This window comes from Papilio machaon, chromosome 7, assembly GCF_912999745.1.
Source record: "Papilio machaon chromosome 7, ilPapMach1.1, whole genome shotgun sequence".
Classification (NCBI taxonomy): domain Eukaryota; kingdom Metazoa; phylum Arthropoda; class Insecta; order Lepidoptera; family Papilionidae; genus Papilio; species Papilio machaon.
Window position 1 is genome coordinate 8,671,315 of NC_059992.1, and position 17,866 is coordinate 8,689,180.

A 17,866-nucleotide genomic window follows, 5' to 3' on the forward strand; every position below is an offset into this window, starting at 1 on the left:
AGGAGCGTTTCAATAAGATCTTTTCTAGGTCGCAGTTTAAGCAATGGTTCGCTAAGTGCAATATCACAGAAACGGCTTCGGCATTCATATCTGAAATTAATTTAAAATTCCTACATCAATTAAAAAAATCATAGGCTAATGTTTTAGGCTTCTACAAGACAGCTTTTGAAGCTTAAAACATGCTCAGAAAATCTACCTTTTCTGAACATTTAATTCCAAACTCAGTTATATATTTTATGTGATTTTCAAAGTTAATACACTCAGTTTTACACAAGCATATCCCGTATCTGTATGTTCCCTTATCTACAATCAATTATAAAGGCAGTTATAAAGCAAGTGGACGCTTACTCTTTTGCCAGCTATGTTATTAAAAAAAAAAAACTTAAATAAATACACACTTACGAGCAGGTACCAGCACAGGAGTACATTCTTTTGCTCCATCGCACCGCAACTCTTCTCGCTAATTTTGTCCAAAAAAATAGCTTATCAAAGTGTAAAAACAAGCTGTGTACATCTGGTGTAGGATCTATTAATTCTAGTTCGGGATCTGCTAAATTCATTTTCCTAATCCCGCCAAATTGTTCAGTCACATTTCCAGTTTGCATTTTTGACATTTAACGTATTGTTACTTGTGTTATAACGATAACAATGTATAAGAATGGATATTAATGATTAATATTTTTATCATTTTCTATTTATTCAGGTATTTTATTTTAAAAACCAATTAACAACGACAGTGACACGTGACAGACGCAAGACAGAAAATAGCTGTTTTATCTGCCAAATGTCAATGTCAATGTGTTGCTGACATTCTGATTTTCTGTTTTTAAATACAAAAGTGTTGCCAATTTGTAAGAAATTGCTCAATATTAAGGAACCTACTCAGTTAGGTTCCTTAATATTAACTGCTCAATCAGTTAAGCTTCTATTAAGTAATTTTTCATTTTGATTAATTCTGTTAAGGGTTTAATGATTGGTATCTATCTGGCATTTACAAATCTAATTTTCATTCGAAGGTTATTACGGTTTTCATATTTGACGAAAGTAAAACTTTTTTTCAGGCATGTGAGAGAAAAGTACAACCAGGAATTTCTAAATTAACTTGGACGTCTACGATGTCTGATGAATATATCGCTGACTGTGTAACTCAAATTGGAGAGGTCAGGATTAATTAAATTACGTTTGATAACGACTTCTTTAAACTTTTTCCAATCGTTGGCTTATTACAGTTGCAAGATTTTCTAACAACATACAAGAACTGCAACGTGAATTTGGTTAAAATTATGGAAAAAATATGTGATACCCCGTTCATGGAATTCGATATTTACAACGTGTTTGACATTAAGGACCTTCGAGCATATGTTCGAGCAATGGAAGCAGAAGCGGCGGCAAAAATATTAGAAATGTATAAAGAGATTATAATTTACCTTGTTATTGTGTATGAAGGATTTGAAGCACAGATAACACAAGTAAATGCCAAACTTTATTTAGTATTAAAATAAAAATCCTTTGACGTCGAATTAACTATTTTCTTTTGTTACTTCATTGAATGTTATTCTTATCCTACTACCAGATGGCCGACCAGTGGGTAAAATATGTGAGAAGATTCGACCGCATTTTAGAAGATGCTCTTCGTCTATCAATTAAGGCGACAATGCAGAACATGTATAAATGCGTACATGGGGATGGTAAAATTAATTTCATCCAATCTATTATTGTTTTTTATTTTATTTTTAGACTTAAGACTAAATTAAAGTTGGTTCTATAGTACCAAGGTTGGACAAAGATTTATGCCACCGATACTCCTTGCAACGTTAAAGGGGTTGCTTTAATTGGGGGAAACAGTGGACCTCGCAAAAGATAAACATTAATTTTGTATACTTATTTAACTGCCTTGAGTGGTACTGTAGGCTTTATCTCCTTTCCGGACTGTCCTCCTCAGTTGAATTTACGTTTTTAAAATTTATTTTAAATCATTAAATATCGTCAAATTGAAAATATTATTTGTTTAAAGGAACTATGGCGCCATCGCCATTAATCAAAATGAACCTTTATCTATCTGGAAAGAAAATCGTTTTTATTCCTACCGCTTACGAACTGCGTGAGACTTTTACCACTGTTCTCGAAGAAATTGTCCACATAATGAGCACGGTACCACGACTTTTCGAGAAATTTTCACTTCCTTCAGGTGGTTTGAAACGGTTTTGTGAGGTTATTAAAGTTGACACGGACAGTAACAAATTGCAAGCGCTAATCGATGCCGGTAATATTTTGCTACAGTAAAATACTATATATAAATATATCAAATATCTCTTCATTTTACAAAATATCTTTTTAAAATTATAGAAATCGAATTTAACATAAATCTCATAAATGACCATATAAATATGTGGGATCCTTACGCACATATCTGGGAGGTTGATAAGGATGAGTTTATGGCTAAATATCTTCAAGAGAAACACAAAGCTATAGAGTTTGATAATTTAATAATAACCTACACAGATTTAGCGAACACTGTCCAAGTACAAGAAACCGTTAATCAGGTAATCAATGTTGAATTTAAGAAACATATATTAATAATTGCTCTTTTAATAATTTGTTTAACATAATATAATTTTGATTCTAAAGTTATGATAAGGAATTTTGGGACCTATGATTATTTATGTGACATATTAAGCAAGCTTTTAGTTAAAGTACTTTCTAACCTTTTTCAGATACATTTCGTCACATTAAATTCTAGTGAACTGAAAAAATCTATTATTGCTCATTGCCTAACCTGGCAAATTAAATTAGGTGAATTATTGCGAAAAATTACTGAATCTGACATTGATGTTGTATACGCGTATGTCGAAAAAAGCAGTGAAGAAGCTATGACGGTGTGTAGCAAAATAAATAGCTCAGCACATATATTTATACGCCTATTTATTTAAATTACCGATTCAAAATTATCGAATTATTTTATTCTCACAGATGCCAACAAATTTGAAAGAGCTGGCATCGTCTATAGCTACTTATGAGCGCCTTATGTCTGAAATTGTAGCAATGGAACAAACTTTCCCACCGATAACCGACCAAATGGCAACGTTAGGTAATACATAACAAATCTCCTTTACAATAATGTTAAAGTGTCGAACGGCTCGAGATCACTAATACTAATTGAGATCTTAATAACTTCAGCAAAGTTCGAAGTTGAAGTCAGCTCAGATATGGTAACTCGTCATGAAAATATCCCTGTTCTTTGGAATGACTATTTAAATTTATTAGAAGAAGCGAAGAAAGCATTGGAAGCCAATAAGGATAAGTTTAAAACGGAGTTATTGGAGCAAGCGGAGGTAGGATGTTAATGTTTTTTTATATTCCCCTTCCCTTCCTGATATCCTTGTCCTTTTAACCTGCCTTCATATTTCAAACCAGGAATTTAAGGAAGCAGCTAAAGAATTCTGTGAAGAATTTTACAAAACAGCACCGTGCAGTTCAGATATTACTGGTAAAGATGCTATGGCACAATTGAAAGCTTTCAGAGAGCAGCTAAATGCCCTGAGAGCTCAAGAACAACAGATACGAGATGGACTTGCAGTGTTTAACTTAACGTAATAAATTGACGAATATAAAAAATGTATTCACTATTGCTGCTGGTATATATATATTATAACTTATAACTTAATTTTGTGCAATAGAACACCGGTCAATCTAGACCTGCAGAAAATGGAAAAGGAGTTGGAGAAACTAGAGGAGGTTTGGGGACTGGTCGTACAATGGGAGGATTCTTGGGAGAAATACAGGACGCAAACTTTCTGGGAAATGGAAACTGACGAAATGGAAGAAAACGTTCTGTTCCTTTTTAGGTAAAGAAACTTTTGAGTACATAAATTTGTAACTTTCACATAAAAATTAAAAAGCTTTATAACTTGCAATTTTACTTTGTAGGAATTTTAATCGTCTTTCACGACAGCTTAAAGACAAAGGATGGGATATTATAGACACAACTCGGGTGAAAGTCGATGCTTTCAGAAGGACATTGCCATTAATTGGCGATTTGAAAAATCCCTGTATGAGGGAAAGACATTGGGATCGTATTAAAACTCTTATGGGCGTGTAAGTTTTAAGTATGTTAAATAGTTATGTGAAAAAAAATACTAACGAAAGAGCAATGAACATAAGAAATAAATATGTCTCCGCTCAGTTGCATTTTTTATTCATGTAATTTTGAAAAACGGTATTGCGTCTGGAATGAGCGTGGTTTTTCATTTTTTCCCTTTCCCCTGATTTCCTAACGATAAAATGTGTATTTATCGCTTTGAAAGTCCAGTGAGTTCGACGCATCAGTCTCTTACTTTGCCTATGCAAAAATAACTACTAGATATTTTATAAGAATTAAAAAAGTGCTTCGAATTCGTAGATTCTTGGTATTAATGTATACTTCAATTACAGTGAATTTGATCAAACTTCAGAAGATTTTAAATTAGAATTGATAATGCGTCTGAATTTCCAAGCATATGCTGAGGATATTGCTGAGATATCAAACGCCGCTACCATGGAGTTAAATATAGAAAATGGTCTGAAAGCAATCAGAGAAGTGTGGAAGAATACAACTTATGAAATGCAACATCACCACGGTGATATGTATAGGATTAAAAATGTCGAAGATGTGACACAGGTTGGTACAATCGACGAGTAAGTAGGTCAATGCATATGAACGGATAGGTAATAGTAGCAAAAGATATGCTAGACAGTCTGTCAATTTTTTAGTTTCTAGAAGATCACCAAGTGCAACTTTCTTCAATGAAGTCCACAAAATACGTGGAGCCGTTTATAAAAGAAGTTGACTACTGGGAAAAATCATTGGGATACGTCGCAGAATGTATAGAGGTGAATAAACCGATCTATTACTGCGTATTAAAAGTTTTGAAGTTTATAATAGTGTTACATTTTTTCGTCAGATATCTTTACAAGTGCAACGTCGTTACCTCTACCTCGAAATAATATTTGCTGGTGAGGATATTAGAAAACAATTGCCAGAAGAAGTATTAACGTTTGATGCATTGACGGCCGATTGGACTGACATTACTATGAAGTTAGTAAATTATCGTTCAGCAATGTTTATGGTAGAAGTACTTCGGTTTATAAATTATAACATAACATTATTTTAATCAATCTGTGAAGATTTGTAGAGTACCTGTAATCGATGCGTTATGTGTACTTGAGAGATGTATCAAGATTGCGAACTGGTTATTTAAATATTTGAAAAATAATATTTGTTTGCAGCATGCACGCTGGAGCCAACGCAATCGAAGCGTGCCTTTACAAACCTGCACCATTTTTATATAACAAGCTCAATACTATGGTCGATAACTTAGATGGAATATTAAGATCGTTAGAGAAATATCTTGAAACAAAAAGGCAGATCTTTCCTCGTTTTTATTTTATTTCTAATGATGACCTGCTGGAAATTCTGGGTAATTCGAAAAAACCACAACTGGTACAGGTACATCTCAAGAAATTGTTTGACAACGTGAACAAGATAAGAATTGATAAGGTCAGTTTAAGATTTATAGTTATTTTTTTAGTAACATATAACTTTTAACACATACGAACTCTTGTATAAAAAATATTTCTAAATAAGAAAATTATCAAAAACGATTTTACTTAGGAGGTAAGCATTGTCATGCTAGTAACCTTGAATGAGGAAGCCATGTAAACGGAAGATAAATTTTGTAATAAAATAACACATTTTAGGGAGTTGTAATGTTTGCTTAACTAAATTATTTTTGAGAAATATTTGTTATATTATTTTTTTAAATATGTGGAATTCAAAATACTATGAAAGAAAATCGGATAATTGTTTTTGAACGTACCATCACAATGTCATTTGAGTTTGACAAGTGACAAGTAATTTATTTTTTATTTATTTACAAGTTCAAGTAGGCACATGTTTTTTGTGATTAAACTGTTTCAATTTATATTTGTGTAAGAGAAACTATATTTCATAACATAATATTATGTATTCAAAATGTTGAAGAAAGGGGATATCGAAAAATGTCACTTTGTGCCTCTCAGTTCTTTGGTAAGTAAAATTTATTTTTTTTGACTCTTAAATTCGTCAATCTACATATTATTTGATTCTATTTATATTAATTGATTCTATGTGTCTGTATTTAATTATGTTAAAATTAAATAATAATCATGTAATTTTAAAAGATACTTTAAACTTTAAATAACTTTTTTCCAGGAAAGAGTTATAGATATGGTAGAAAATTACAATCCAGAACATGACCACAGATGTCAACGCAATTTACTAAAGTTGCAATTAGAGGGTGGGTCTACTGAAAATAACTTCAGACAGAGAAAGTGGAGGCACAAGTTACACGCAGCTATGAGCCATGCAATATACGCCCATGATTGGGACAAACTTCTGTACTTATTGAAGAAGTCACCTATTTGGGAACATGATACCAATAGGCTGGATCAACTGCCTATTTATACAAGAGTAAGTTATTGAGTGGAAAGAAAATGTCATAAAATACATAATATGTGTAATTGCAGTAGGAACCTATAGTTATAGCATGTAAATATTACATAGATGGTAAATTGTTTTAATGTGTAACTACTACTGTATACAAATATTATTGCTGTATTTAGTTTAACCAGATTGCTATTGTAGTATAATCTTACTAATATTATAAATGTGAATGTTTAGATGGATGGATGGATGGACGGGTGTTTGTTTGAAGTTAGCTCTGAAATGGCTCAACAGATCTGGATGAAATTTGACATCAATGTAGAGCATAACCTAGAAGAACATGTAGGCTACTAAAAACATTTGTTGCAATAAAATGGCAGTGGTGGATAATTATACTTTACTAGCTTTTACCCGCGACTCCGTCCGCGCGGAATAAAAAATAGAAAACGGGGTAAAATTATCCTATGTCCGTTTCCTGGTTCTAAACTACCTGCCCACCAATTTTCAGTCAAATCGATTCAGCCGTTCTTGAGTTATAAATAGTGTAACTAACACGACTTTCTTTTATATATATAGAGATATGCAGAATTATAAAGAATTTATAGAGAGGCACCAGACAACACTTCTTGTGACAGAACATAGATAGCAGAGAGAGAGGAGGAAGTTGACATAGATTAAATATAAAGGCGCAACATGCATTGACTATATAATACAACAACAATTCCGTGCAGACGGAGTTGTGGGCGATAGCTAGTTTGTTATAAACAACAATGACAACTCCTTTCAACGCTTGTTTTGTTTTCAGGCAATGACAATATTATTGATGTACCATCCTTATGCCAAAGCACAATCCTTGCTCAGTGAATACTTCCACATGGTACTGTCATGTCGCTCTGATGAAGACAAGAAAGCAGTTTTTAAAGTTTTATTATCTCTGACGGAGAAGCTTCACGGAAGAAGTTAGTTATTTGAGTTTGTTCTACTGCACTTTGTTATGTATGTGAGGGGAAAGAAGAGAATTTTCTTGGTACAATTTTTTTTTTTTTACACAAAATGTAATCTTAAACTATCATTTATTGTACTTTTTATTTATTCTCTATGGTTCATAGAGTGTATTTAATTTTAATCTTAAATTAAATTAATATTTTAAGAAAAATAAATTATTTTTTGGCAAAATGTCTCTTATTTATTACCTTTTTGGCATTTAAAATTATTTAATAAGTGATTTTTTTAATTTTAATTCATTTAAGGTCTTATATTGTCTTACACTGATAGTAAGGACATGATTTTAGAATGCTGTTGGTCTGCCTATAGCTAAAGCTATGATATCTGAGGATGGGGAGACTATTGAATGGAAGCATAGTGTACTTCTGGATGGTCCCGCTGAGGTGTGGCTGTTAGGCTTAGAACACATGATGAGGGTAGTTTTAAGAGAGGTGAGAGAGGTTTATATAGACTATTGTATTAGTAGTAAAAGGGAGAAAGAAAAATTCTAAACAAAGGTCATCTTTGAAGAGATTTTGTTTCTGCAATTAGAAATTGATAAATCTAAGTTTGTATGGTGTACCTATTTGTACACCTGTGTAAATAAGCTATGAACCGATTCAAAAGTACAGGTCAAATAGACTTCAACAAATGAGCTACGGCTCCACAAATAAATTGACAGCTCACGGCTCATCGCGATCTACTATAACCGGTACGAAACGGAAATCATGCAAGTACAAATTGAACTGAAATGCTGACAAGTTCACTGATCTGCTTCACACATGCGAACCGTATGTTGATTTGCAAGTCACCAATTTTAGTTGAGTTATCCGTGACTACCTATTTGCTAGCTTTCGTTATTAGAAACGGATCTTTTTTTTGACTACCGGTACCGATCAAACGGTCACACCAACTTTGGTAATCCTACAGCAATTGATTCAAACTCGGTTGGCGCTGAGAAAATGTCGCTACCAGAGAGAGCAGTGGATCAACGACTGGCCGGGACAACTTGGCATCACCTGCAGTAAGGTTAGTCTTGGCATAGGCTTGCAGTATGTTGCCACTGACTTGTACAACAAGTTCACTTTAATACGAGAAAATAGTAGTCATGTAACATTCAGTCTTTTTAGCGTAATTAGAATTATTTAATTGAAACCCTTAGCGTGGGATCCAATTAAGTGACCAAATTCTAGTACGGCAATTAGCTTACGTATATACTTTTGTGAAGATTCAATGGACATCGGACTGCACGCGGACTCTTTGCCGCTGCGAGATAATGAAGGAGAAGAAGCCGATGAAGAAGTTGAGGAAGAAACAGAACCAGATCCTGACGACGCTGCAGAACATGTCGAGGAAGGAGATCACAAAGATATTACGATGCAAAGTCAACGCCTTATGTGTTATTGAGATACATTCGAGGGATTGCGTAGATAAATTGTATAAGATGGGTAAGTTAATTTAGAATTTTAAAGAAGTTAGCTAATTGTCTTTCTTTCTTTAGCCTTTTTTATTTTTGATCTGTAGCCTAAACGGTTGAACTAATTTAACTAATCAGATGTATTCTTCACTGCAGTGTCATAGACGTTAAGTTAGTCAGGTCTTCTATTCTACAATTTTATTGTCAATTTGTTTTCTCAGGTTGCATGTCGGTGACGGCATTCGAGTGGTTCTCCCAGTTGAAGTTCTATTGGGACCGCGAGCGTGAGGACTGCTACATTCGGCAGACAAACACTAGCTTCATCTATACATACGAGTACATCGGAAACTCGGGACGGCTCGTTATAACACCTCTCACTGACAGGTGATAAATAACACCCTTTACTTTTGTGAGACTGGAGCTAGAACACTGAGCTCTATAGATAAGTTCATACTGACTCTCACTGACTCATTGACTCGTTCACATCTTTTGTAGATGGATTTTAATAAATTTATGTTTTTAAGAGAATACCAATGTTTTGAAATAAACAGATGACAGCATGCTGTCGCCAATTCAGATTATTTGTACCCAAACGAACTTCTTTTCATAAAATAAAATCGTTCCCATTTGGACTCAAAAGACAATAGCAAACTGCGTGATTTTTTAAATTAATGTATTGGGGTAGTAAATACTGATATGTGTCAACGTACTGGTTGCTAATATGTCGCCAGCGAGGGACTCGAACCTGTGCTAGTTAGGAGTGAGTATGCCTTAGTCAACCACGCTGGGTCAGTGCGGATTGGTTGACACGAGTTACGGTAACAATTATAATACAATCAAGCTTCATGTAACTATTTGTTTGGCAGATGCTACATAACACTAACAACTGCTTTGCACTTGTATCGTGGTGGCAGTCCTCAGGGTCCGGCCGGTACTGGTAAAACGGAGACCACCAAAGACCTGGGCCGCGCCCTGGCACGCTGGGTTGTTGTCACCAACTGTTCCGACGGCCTCGATTACAAGTCTATGGCAAAGTGCTTCGCTGGTATGATTATAAAAGCCAAGTGTTTTATATTTGCAATTCCTTCGTTTTTTAACACGCTGTTTGTTTTTTAATACTGTATGATGCGAAGAACGTTGTAGACTAAATGATTGCAAAAAAAAAAACTGCCCTTTCAAACGAATTAACGCTTCGAGTCGGATAAGACGTTCAAACGATTGTCACTTTAAAACTTTCGTATCTTTACCATTGTACCAGGCATAGCACAAAGCGGCTGCTGGGGTTGCTTCGACGAGTTTAACAGAATTAATATCGAAGTGCTGTCGGTGGTGGCGCAGCAGATCCTCGCGGTGCTGCAAGCGCTCTCGCTGCAGCAGAAGCGATTCCTCTTCGAGGGCTTCGATCTGAAACTCGACGCGAACTGCGGCATATTCATTACTATGAATCCTGGGTATGATACCCATGTTACTTTAAGTTTACGTAGTTTATTCTCTCATACTGAAACTAGACAATTGATATTTGGAAAGTTGCGTAATACGCCTATTTTGGCCAACAATTGCGTTTTTCATCCTTAGTTACGCGGGTCGTACGGAATTACCAGATAACTTGAAGTCGATGTTTCGTCCGATTGCGATGTGCGTTCCGGACTCGCTCATCATCGCTGAAAACACGCTCTTCTCTGATGGTTTCACCGCCTACAAGATTAACGCTAAGAAGGTAAACTGTATCAACTAAACACAGTTGTATTAAATAACATAATTCCACTTCTATACCAACGATTTTGTAATAGATCCTGTTTATCTACATATTGGAATTGTCGTTTTTGTTTATTTTGTGTAGTGCGGCGAAGGTTTTGACCGCCGGCGGTGGCGTTAATACTCAGAGAATCAAGACGAGTCACATATTTTGTCACATATAAAAAAATGAAAACATTTTCATAATATATTGGTCTTCTCGTTATATGCGCAGGTATTCACTTTATACCAGCTGGCGATGCAGCAGCTGTCGAAGCAGGACCACTACGACTTTGGGTTACGCTCCATGGTAGCGCTGCTGCGCTACGCCGGAGTAAAGCGCAGGGCATACTCCAACTTGCCAGAGCAGGAGGTATGCCTTACATGAAGTTTACTTGTCACTTCAATAACTTTTAGTCTACTCAGATCACTTACCCTGAGGAAGAACTTGTCTGAAACTAGTCGGTGCCGACATGACTATCGTTGTTTTATAGTTATGTGTCCTTCCTTAGATAGTAATCCTGGCGATGCGTGACATGAACGTGGCCCGACTGACGGCGAAGGACGTGCCGCTGTTCAACGGCATCATGCAGGACATATTCCCGGACGTGGAGGTTCCCACACTTGACTACGAGATGTTAGAGACCGCCATCTCTGCGGAGATGAGGCTCATTGGACTGCAGCCAGTTAAGGCCGCGCTTTTGAAGGTCATACAGACGTATGAAACAAAGGTAAGTTGGTACCACTGCCAAATATATAATATATATACTCAAAGATAAAATTTTAAGACCACACATACACAAAAAGATAGGAAAGATTTGCTCAGAGAAATCTAGTCTGAAGTAAAAATAATTTTACAGTTTTCTGTTTGAAGAGTTTGGAAGTATGAAACCATCTTTCTGTTCCTTCTTTCTATCTTTTTTCTTATTGTACGCCCCGAAAATTCTCGAAGTCTTACAAATTCTAGATCAATGGATCGGGCTTGGGTACCATGGGCACTTGCTGGTATATTTGCAGAATTCCCGTCATTCGAGCATCTTGCTGGGTGACACGAACACCGCCAAGTCGGTGTCGTGGAAGATGTTGGCGGCGACGATGACGCGGCTGAAGCGCGAGGGTGTGCCGGGTTTCGAGATCGTGCAGGTCTACCCCATGAACCCCAAGGCGCTCACCCTGGGCGAGCTCTACGGAGAGTATAACCTGGCCACAGGCGAGTGGAAGGACGGCGTGCTCTCCGCCATCATGCGCACCGTATGTCAAGGTACATATAATTGCATCCTGTCAAATCTTTTAGGGCGCATCTTCAATATGTATCAACAAATATGCTGGCTCGATCTATGATACTCTTCTCACATAAGGAAAGAAGTTTTTTGCTAGCGGTCACTTGATATCGGGTTTCCAAACTTCTTTTTAAAAGTGGAACATGTATCGAAAAAGAACGTAAAATCAGAAAAGGGCTGAATATAGGTGACCAGTAGGTCATGTATAGTGGGTTGTTCTCGTCAGACGAGTCTCCGGAGCAGAAGTGGATCGTATTCGACGGTCCGGTGGACGCGATCTGGATAGAGAACCTTAACTCTGTGATGGACGACAACAAGCTGCTGACGCTCGTCAACAGCGAGAGAATATCTATGCCGCCGCAGGTACCCACCTTGTACCACTACCCTAGTTATTAAGTCTTTGTAGATTTCCTATACATGTCCCATTTCATTGAATACCGTAAGAATCCTTCGTGTACGTGTTAGTATAATTGCGAACAATTTTATAATTTTACCATAAGAAAAAAAAGAAAGGAAAACAAAGAAAGGTCGCAAACTCAAAAATATTGATTCCGAGTCACAAGTCGTACATGTTTAGTGTTGGTGTTGGCCGTCAGGTATCGCTGCTGATAGAGACGCTGGACCTGTCGGTGGCGTCTCCGGCCACGGTGTCGCGTAACGGCATGGTGTACAACGACTACCGCGACTGGGGCTGGGGGCCTTACGTCAACTCCTGGCTTGACACCGTCGACGACATTGACTACAGAGATATGGTACGAGTATGAGTGCATAGGATGTTGGATTATCAGATTCTATGGTTACCAGCCTTCGTGTAGATCGGGGAAAATAGACGAGGGGAACGAAGAAAAGTGAGGTTTGAGGAGCGGCAGACATAATACGATCTATTCATTCGAAGAACATCTTTATTGTGGAGTTTGGTCTTTTATCCGAATGATGTATTGGTCAGTTGCGTCGTCACTTCCAAAACATCCTGAGCCCGGTGCTGGCGCTGAAGCGTGCACTGGGCGAGGGTCTGCGCGGGCACGAGCTGAGCGGAGTGCGCGCGCTGTGCCGGCTGCTGGCGCGCACTCCGCCGCCGCCGCACCCCACTGAGGAGGACGACGATACATTCGCCAAGATGAGATTCCTCTTCGCGTATGCTCTTTCAATATACATACATTTAATTAACATTTCTCTTCGGTTGTACTCACTGAAAGTAAAAAACAGATTTAGCTTTGTTACTAGCCCGCCTATCTTCACTTTTTTATACCTGTTTTTCAATGTCGCATTTAAAGGGTTGTTTAAAATATTCAACTTTCTAATAGTCCTGTCTATTTATTGTCATAAATCAGGTTGATCTGGTCTGTGTGCGCGACCCTGGACGAGGATGCTCGCCGCCGTCTGGACAATTGGATCCGTGAGCACGAGGGCGTTTTCCCCCTGAAGGACACCGTCTACGACTACTATCTGGATGAGAGGCTGCGACAATTCCGACCATGGGAAGACCGTCTACCGGATAATTGGCGATTCAATCCAGCGTAATTATTTTTTTCATGAAAGATTACTGCATTAGCAATATAATAGCAGAGCCACTTAAAAAAATGTGTGTATTTTAGCTTAGGTTTCCACTCTATCTTGGTTCCGACGGTGGAGTTTATCCGGGTACAGATTATATCGCTGGAGCTGCTGAAGGGAGGTCACGGCGTGCTGGTCGCGGGCCCCACGGGCACCGGCAAGACATACCTCATACAGGGCACGCTTTCACAACTGGATCCGGAAAAGTAAGCTTGTTTTACATGCAAATAACTGATTCACGTTGACAATTCTGGTATCCTTTTTCTTGATGTGGTCTATTGTATACTTCCTACTTGATGCAGGTACAGCAACCAAGTTATCAACATGTCTGCTCAGACCACCGCGGCAAATGTCCAGGATATGATCGAAGCGCGACTGGAGAAGAGGACCAAGGGCAATTATGTGCCAGCAGGAGGTATGTAACGTTGGCAAAGGGTATTTTTAGATGCTTATTGTATTTTTCGAGCAGTGAAGAAGTGAATCCAACTTTATTTAATTTAAAGTCGGTTAGTAGACCAGTTTACTGGGGTTTTCAGGTAAGAAGATGATAGCATTCATGGACGACATCAACATGCCGGTGAAGGACGACTACGGCTCGCAGCCGCCGCTCGAGCTGGTGCGCCTCTGGCTCGACTACGGCTATTGGTTCGACAGGCAAAAGCAGTGGAGAAAGAATGTTAAGGTAGATTTCATCTATTATTGCATATATTATAACACTCTTCTTGTTTCACTGAAGGAGTAAGAACGAGAGAGAAGGAATGAGAGGGGAAAAAGGGGTTATATCATAGACGTGATGTCTCTAGGACATGGTGCTGTGCGGTGCAGCAGGGCCGCCTGGCGGCGCGCGCAGCCATCTGCCGCCGCGGCTGCTGTCCTGCTTCCACGCATTCTTCCTGCCCTCACCCACGCACCAGCAGCTCATCAAGATCTTCGGTACCATGCTGGCGCAGCACCTCATGGAGTTTGATGAGGAGACGAAGACTGTGGGTACGGTGCTAAGATATCCTCAGTGAAATTATACAGGAAGGCGAAAATTTGTGGAAAATCTTTGCATACCTCTGCCATATCTGTTCATTAACTAATTTAATCTAGCTTTTAAGTAATCCCGTAAAACTAAAGCAGAAGATTTAAAGCAGTGGGGATTTGAATTTTGTGATCATATTACGTAAGACGGATTTTCAATTTTCCACACTTGTATTCTTTTCTATGGTTAGTTAATCCTTTTTATATCCTGGTAAAAGGTAAGATAGTGCTGGTGGCAACAATCGACATGTTCAACAATATAGTGGCCAAGCTGCTTCCTACACCGAGCAAAATGCACTATCTCTTCAACTTGCGCGATATATCTAAAATATTCCAGGTGGGTATAGATTGATCGCTTTGACTTACATAAAAAACAAAATAAAATCTTATATGTTATAGATTTTGAAATAGAAAGCTTCTTGCTTTTCAGGGTCTCTTGCGAAGTAATAAAGATTACACGAACACGAAGCCTCGTTTCCTACGATTATGGATACACGAGTGTTTCCGTGTTTTTGGTGATCGACTCACCGAAGAGAAGTGCGTTTTTTGCTTGCTCTTTGTCACCTTACTTTTTAAATCTAAATTATCTATTATATATAAAAGAAACTGTTCAGAAACTTGCAATTTTTTTTTTCAGAGATCGTGATTGGTTTATGAATCAGGTAGCAGAAATGTTGGGTAAACATTTCGAGCTGACTTTCCACGCCGTCTGCCCCACCAAGAGCCCTCCTCTTTTTGGACATTTCCTTAATCCCTTCGAAGTGTATGATGACATGAATGACCCTGAGATCTTGAGGAAGTACATCATTTAGTTACACAAGTTATATTCCACATTGGCAAAGTTAGCGACGACATGATCTGATCCTCTTCTGTTGATCAGGTACATTGCCAACCAGCTGGAGGAGTACAACAGCAGCCCGGGTGTGGTGAAGATGGACCTGGTGTTGTTCAAGGACGCCATCGAGCACGTGTGCCGCATCACACGCGTCATCTCGCAACCGCGTGGCAACATGCTCTGCGTCGGCATCGGTCAGCTCAAGCTGTCAACACTGTCACAGACACTGGCATTTTTATTGTCATTTTACCAATTTGTGTCAACTTCACAACTGTGACTTGTCACCAAGCTGTCACGTACAAGTCATTTGCTTAGTTCCTCCAAAGCCATGAACACTTTTATCGAAAATTTGTGTAACTAACACTAAATTGAGTGAATTACTAAGATGTTTATTTCAGGTGGTTCTGGTCGTCAGAGCTTGACTCGCTTGGCGTCTTATATCTGCGAATCCAACTCGTTCCAAGTCGTCGTCACCAAGACCTACGGGGTCAAGGACTTCCGCGAGGATCTGAAGGTTACTATTAGATCAATACTGCGGATTTATTAGTACTTAGATTAATGTTGTAAATTTAAGTTGAAATAAAACATTCAGTTACTTCGTGATTTGCTCAAAAACTTTTCTTTTTAACATTAATTGGTTGTACATATTTTATTCTGTTGGCAACATCAAATGGATATCTTCAAATGTTGCCTTTCCAGACTTTATACACAAGCTGCGGTGTGGACGCGAAACAGACGACGTTCATCTTCAACGATACGCAGATAGTGGAGGAGAGCTTCACGGAGATCATGAACAACCTTCTCAGCAGCGGAGAGATCACCAACCTATACAAACCCGACGAGTTTGAAGACGTCAGTAGAAGATGCAATATTACTGCTTGATAGTTTTACTCTGAACTCAGTCGGGTTATGATTATATCAACTTTATAAAACATACCATTTCAATGTCAGCTACTAATTAATATGTCACAGACCGATATCAAAGATCATCTGTTTAAAATTCGAAGTCTACAAAACTTTACAGGTCTTAGTAAACTGGTTATACAAATTGTAGATAAAGCAAGCGCTAGAGAAGGCGATGAAGAACGCCAACATAATGCAGACCGCGGAGTCCGTGTACCTGTTCCTGGTGGACCGCGTCCGCAGCAATCTGCGCATCGTACTCTGCTTCAGCCCTATTGGAGAAGAATTTCGGTCAGACTAAGTTTCATACGAGGCAGAACAGTAGACTATTGTAGCCTGCAATGTATACTGCTCTGTCGTACTCTTCTGCCTTCCTATTAAAACAGCAAAAGTTTCTGCCTTTACGGCTGGATGGTAAAAGTATATATTTACAGTTATCATCAAGGTTTCATTAAAAAAAATTGTGATAGCTTTCTTATATTTGACTTAATTTGTGTTAAAATGGGCGGTGCGCAGAAACCGCATCCGCCAGTACCCGGCACTGATAAACGCGACCACCACTAACTGGTTCCTGGAGTGGCCGCGGGAGGCGCTGCTCGAGGTCGCATACAAGTTCCTCGCCGGCGTCGAGCTGCTCGCCTCCATCACCGGGCAGAGGGTACGCTATGCGTTATATATCTATTGTCATCCAGAAGAGACAGTTAGATCGACCTTCAGCAGGGTCAAGCTTTTCTTCCAAAAGGTCTCAGACCTCTTCGAAAGTCTTCCAAATCTGCAACTTTGTTCGACTCAGCAAGACACACACACCCACACACAATGTTATGTATTGAGGAAATATGACGCAGGTGAGACGCAAAGAGTCTGTGGTGGAGAGTCGTGAGGAGATCCTGCGAGCGTCAGTGGCTTCCATCATGTCGCTGGTGCACTCGTCTGTGGGCCGGCACTCTGTGCGCATGTGGAACGAGATGCGTCGCGTCAACCACGTCACACCCACCAACTATCTCGAGCTCGTCTCTGGGTACAAGGAGTGAGTTTCGTACCTTAATGCACTATTACACCCTTTTTCCACTAGAACGTACTGCAAAATGCGAATCCTGGGATTATGGCAATGCAATCATCACTAAGAATAATTTTGTTATTAGTTTATTTTAAATTATTTCTCAGAATGCTAAAGAATAAACGCGCGGAGGTGGCTCTCCAAGCCAACAAGTTGAGAAACGGCTTGGGTAAAGTGGAGGAGACCACTAAACTGGTGGGGCAGATGTCTGAGGAGTTGGCGGTGGCTAAGGTACAACTTTTTTAGAATGACATCAGATGATACCAGATGCATCTTTCCCATTTGACAGTTTCTATAAAGGAATGTATCTCAGGTGCAAGTGGCGGAGTACACGGAGCAGTGCGTGGAGTACATGGGCGTGATCAACGCGCAGCAGCGCAACGCGGACGAGCAGCAGCGCAGCGTGGCGGCGCGCAGCAAGAAGACGCAGGAGGAGGAGGTGCAGTGCAAGAGGCTGGCAGACGCCGCCATGCGCGACCTCGCCAGCGCCATGCCTGCACTGGAGGAGGCCGTCAAGGTATTTATTTTCTAGGGTATAAACATTTTTGTATCGAATTATGTTAGGTTACTTGACTGGTTTTAATTCCATCTTGTCTATCGAGATCAGTCTCATTTATCA

General features: G+C 38.8%; 2 protein-coding genes across 2 annotated transcripts in view; both read left to right on the top strand.

Annotated features, from left to right (window-relative positions):
* Nucleotides 1–17,866, top strand: part of LOC106719507 (dynein axonemal heavy chain 2) — a 31,747-nt gene that overhangs the window by 6,008 nt on the left and 7,873 nt on the right. Inside the window, exons 12-55 of the mRNA XM_045678674.1 lie at nucleotides 1,062–1,160; nucleotides 1,230–1,469; nucleotides 1,574–1,688; nucleotides 2,015–2,263; nucleotides 2,347–2,543; nucleotides 2,715–2,876; nucleotides 2,971–3,088; nucleotides 3,178–3,332; nucleotides 3,415–3,590; nucleotides 3,678–3,845; nucleotides 3,928–4,095; nucleotides 4,432–4,657; nucleotides 4,750–4,869; nucleotides 4,941–5,074; nucleotides 5,266–5,536; nucleotides 7,753–7,896; nucleotides 8,375–8,473; nucleotides 8,673–8,892; nucleotides 9,083–9,245; nucleotides 9,728–9,906; nucleotides 10,120–10,312; nucleotides 10,437–10,578; nucleotides 10,831–10,968; nucleotides 11,108–11,326; nucleotides 11,613–11,856; nucleotides 12,102–12,238; nucleotides 12,472–12,627; nucleotides 12,822–13,009; nucleotides 13,207–13,392; nucleotides 13,471–13,635; nucleotides 13,732–13,844; nucleotides 13,966–14,111; nucleotides 14,233–14,416; nucleotides 14,671–14,789; nucleotides 14,883–14,989; nucleotides 15,090–15,251; nucleotides 15,333–15,481; nucleotides 15,686–15,801; nucleotides 15,987–16,139; nucleotides 16,342–16,481; nucleotides 16,707–16,848; nucleotides 17,036–17,217; nucleotides 17,355–17,478; nucleotides 17,561–17,764. Of these exons, the coding sequence (XP_045534630.1) occupies nucleotides 1,062–1,160; nucleotides 1,230–1,469; nucleotides 1,574–1,688; nucleotides 2,015–2,263; nucleotides 2,347–2,543; nucleotides 2,715–2,876; nucleotides 2,971–3,088; nucleotides 3,178–3,332; nucleotides 3,415–3,590; nucleotides 3,678–3,845; nucleotides 3,928–4,095; nucleotides 4,432–4,657; nucleotides 4,750–4,869; nucleotides 4,941–5,074; nucleotides 5,266–5,536; nucleotides 7,753–7,896; nucleotides 8,375–8,473; nucleotides 8,673–8,892; nucleotides 9,083–9,245; nucleotides 9,728–9,906; nucleotides 10,120–10,312; nucleotides 10,437–10,578; nucleotides 10,831–10,968; nucleotides 11,108–11,326; nucleotides 11,613–11,856; nucleotides 12,102–12,238; nucleotides 12,472–12,627; nucleotides 12,822–13,009; nucleotides 13,207–13,392; nucleotides 13,471–13,635; nucleotides 13,732–13,844; nucleotides 13,966–14,111; nucleotides 14,233–14,416; nucleotides 14,671–14,789; nucleotides 14,883–14,989; nucleotides 15,090–15,251; nucleotides 15,333–15,481; nucleotides 15,686–15,801; nucleotides 15,987–16,139; nucleotides 16,342–16,481; nucleotides 16,707–16,848; nucleotides 17,036–17,217; nucleotides 17,355–17,478; nucleotides 17,561–17,764 (7,212 nt within the window). The remainder of the gene's footprint in view (nucleotides 1–1,061; nucleotides 1,161–1,229; nucleotides 1,470–1,573; nucleotides 1,689–2,014; nucleotides 2,264–2,346; nucleotides 2,544–2,714; nucleotides 2,877–2,970; nucleotides 3,089–3,177; nucleotides 3,333–3,414; nucleotides 3,591–3,677; nucleotides 3,846–3,927; nucleotides 4,096–4,431; nucleotides 4,658–4,749; nucleotides 4,870–4,940; nucleotides 5,075–5,265; nucleotides 5,537–7,752; nucleotides 7,897–8,374; nucleotides 8,474–8,672; nucleotides 8,893–9,082; nucleotides 9,246–9,727; nucleotides 9,907–10,119; nucleotides 10,313–10,436; nucleotides 10,579–10,830; nucleotides 10,969–11,107; nucleotides 11,327–11,612; nucleotides 11,857–12,101; nucleotides 12,239–12,471; nucleotides 12,628–12,821; nucleotides 13,010–13,206; nucleotides 13,393–13,470; nucleotides 13,636–13,731; nucleotides 13,845–13,965; nucleotides 14,112–14,232; nucleotides 14,417–14,670; nucleotides 14,790–14,882; nucleotides 14,990–15,089; nucleotides 15,252–15,332; nucleotides 15,482–15,685; nucleotides 15,802–15,986; nucleotides 16,140–16,341; nucleotides 16,482–16,706; nucleotides 16,849–17,035; nucleotides 17,218–17,354; nucleotides 17,479–17,560; nucleotides 17,765–17,866) is intronic.
* Nucleotides 5,899–7,478, top strand: LOC123721152. Its single transcript, XM_045678775.1, has 3 exons — nucleotides 5,899–6,064; nucleotides 6,230–6,487; nucleotides 7,266–7,478. The coding sequence occupies exons 1-3, from the start codon at nucleotides 6,011–6,013 to the stop codon at nucleotides 7,422–7,424; spliced, it is 471 nt and encodes a 156-aa protein (XP_045534731.1). The 5' UTR covers nucleotides 5,899–6,010; the 3' UTR covers nucleotides 7,425–7,478.

Coding starts and splice junctions, on each gene's coding strand:
- LOC123721152 (XM_045678775.1), top strand. CDS start 6,011: ATGTTGAAGAAAGGGGATATCGAAAAATGTCACTTTGTGCCTCTCAGT. Junction 6,065..6,229: donor TTGTGCCTCTCAGTTCTTTG/GTAAGTAAAATT, acceptor ACTTTTTTCCAG/GAAAGAGTTATAGATATGGT. Junction 6,488..7,265: donor AACTGCCTATTTATACAAGA/GTAAGTTATTGA, acceptor TTTTGTTTTCAG/GCAATGACAATATTATTGAT.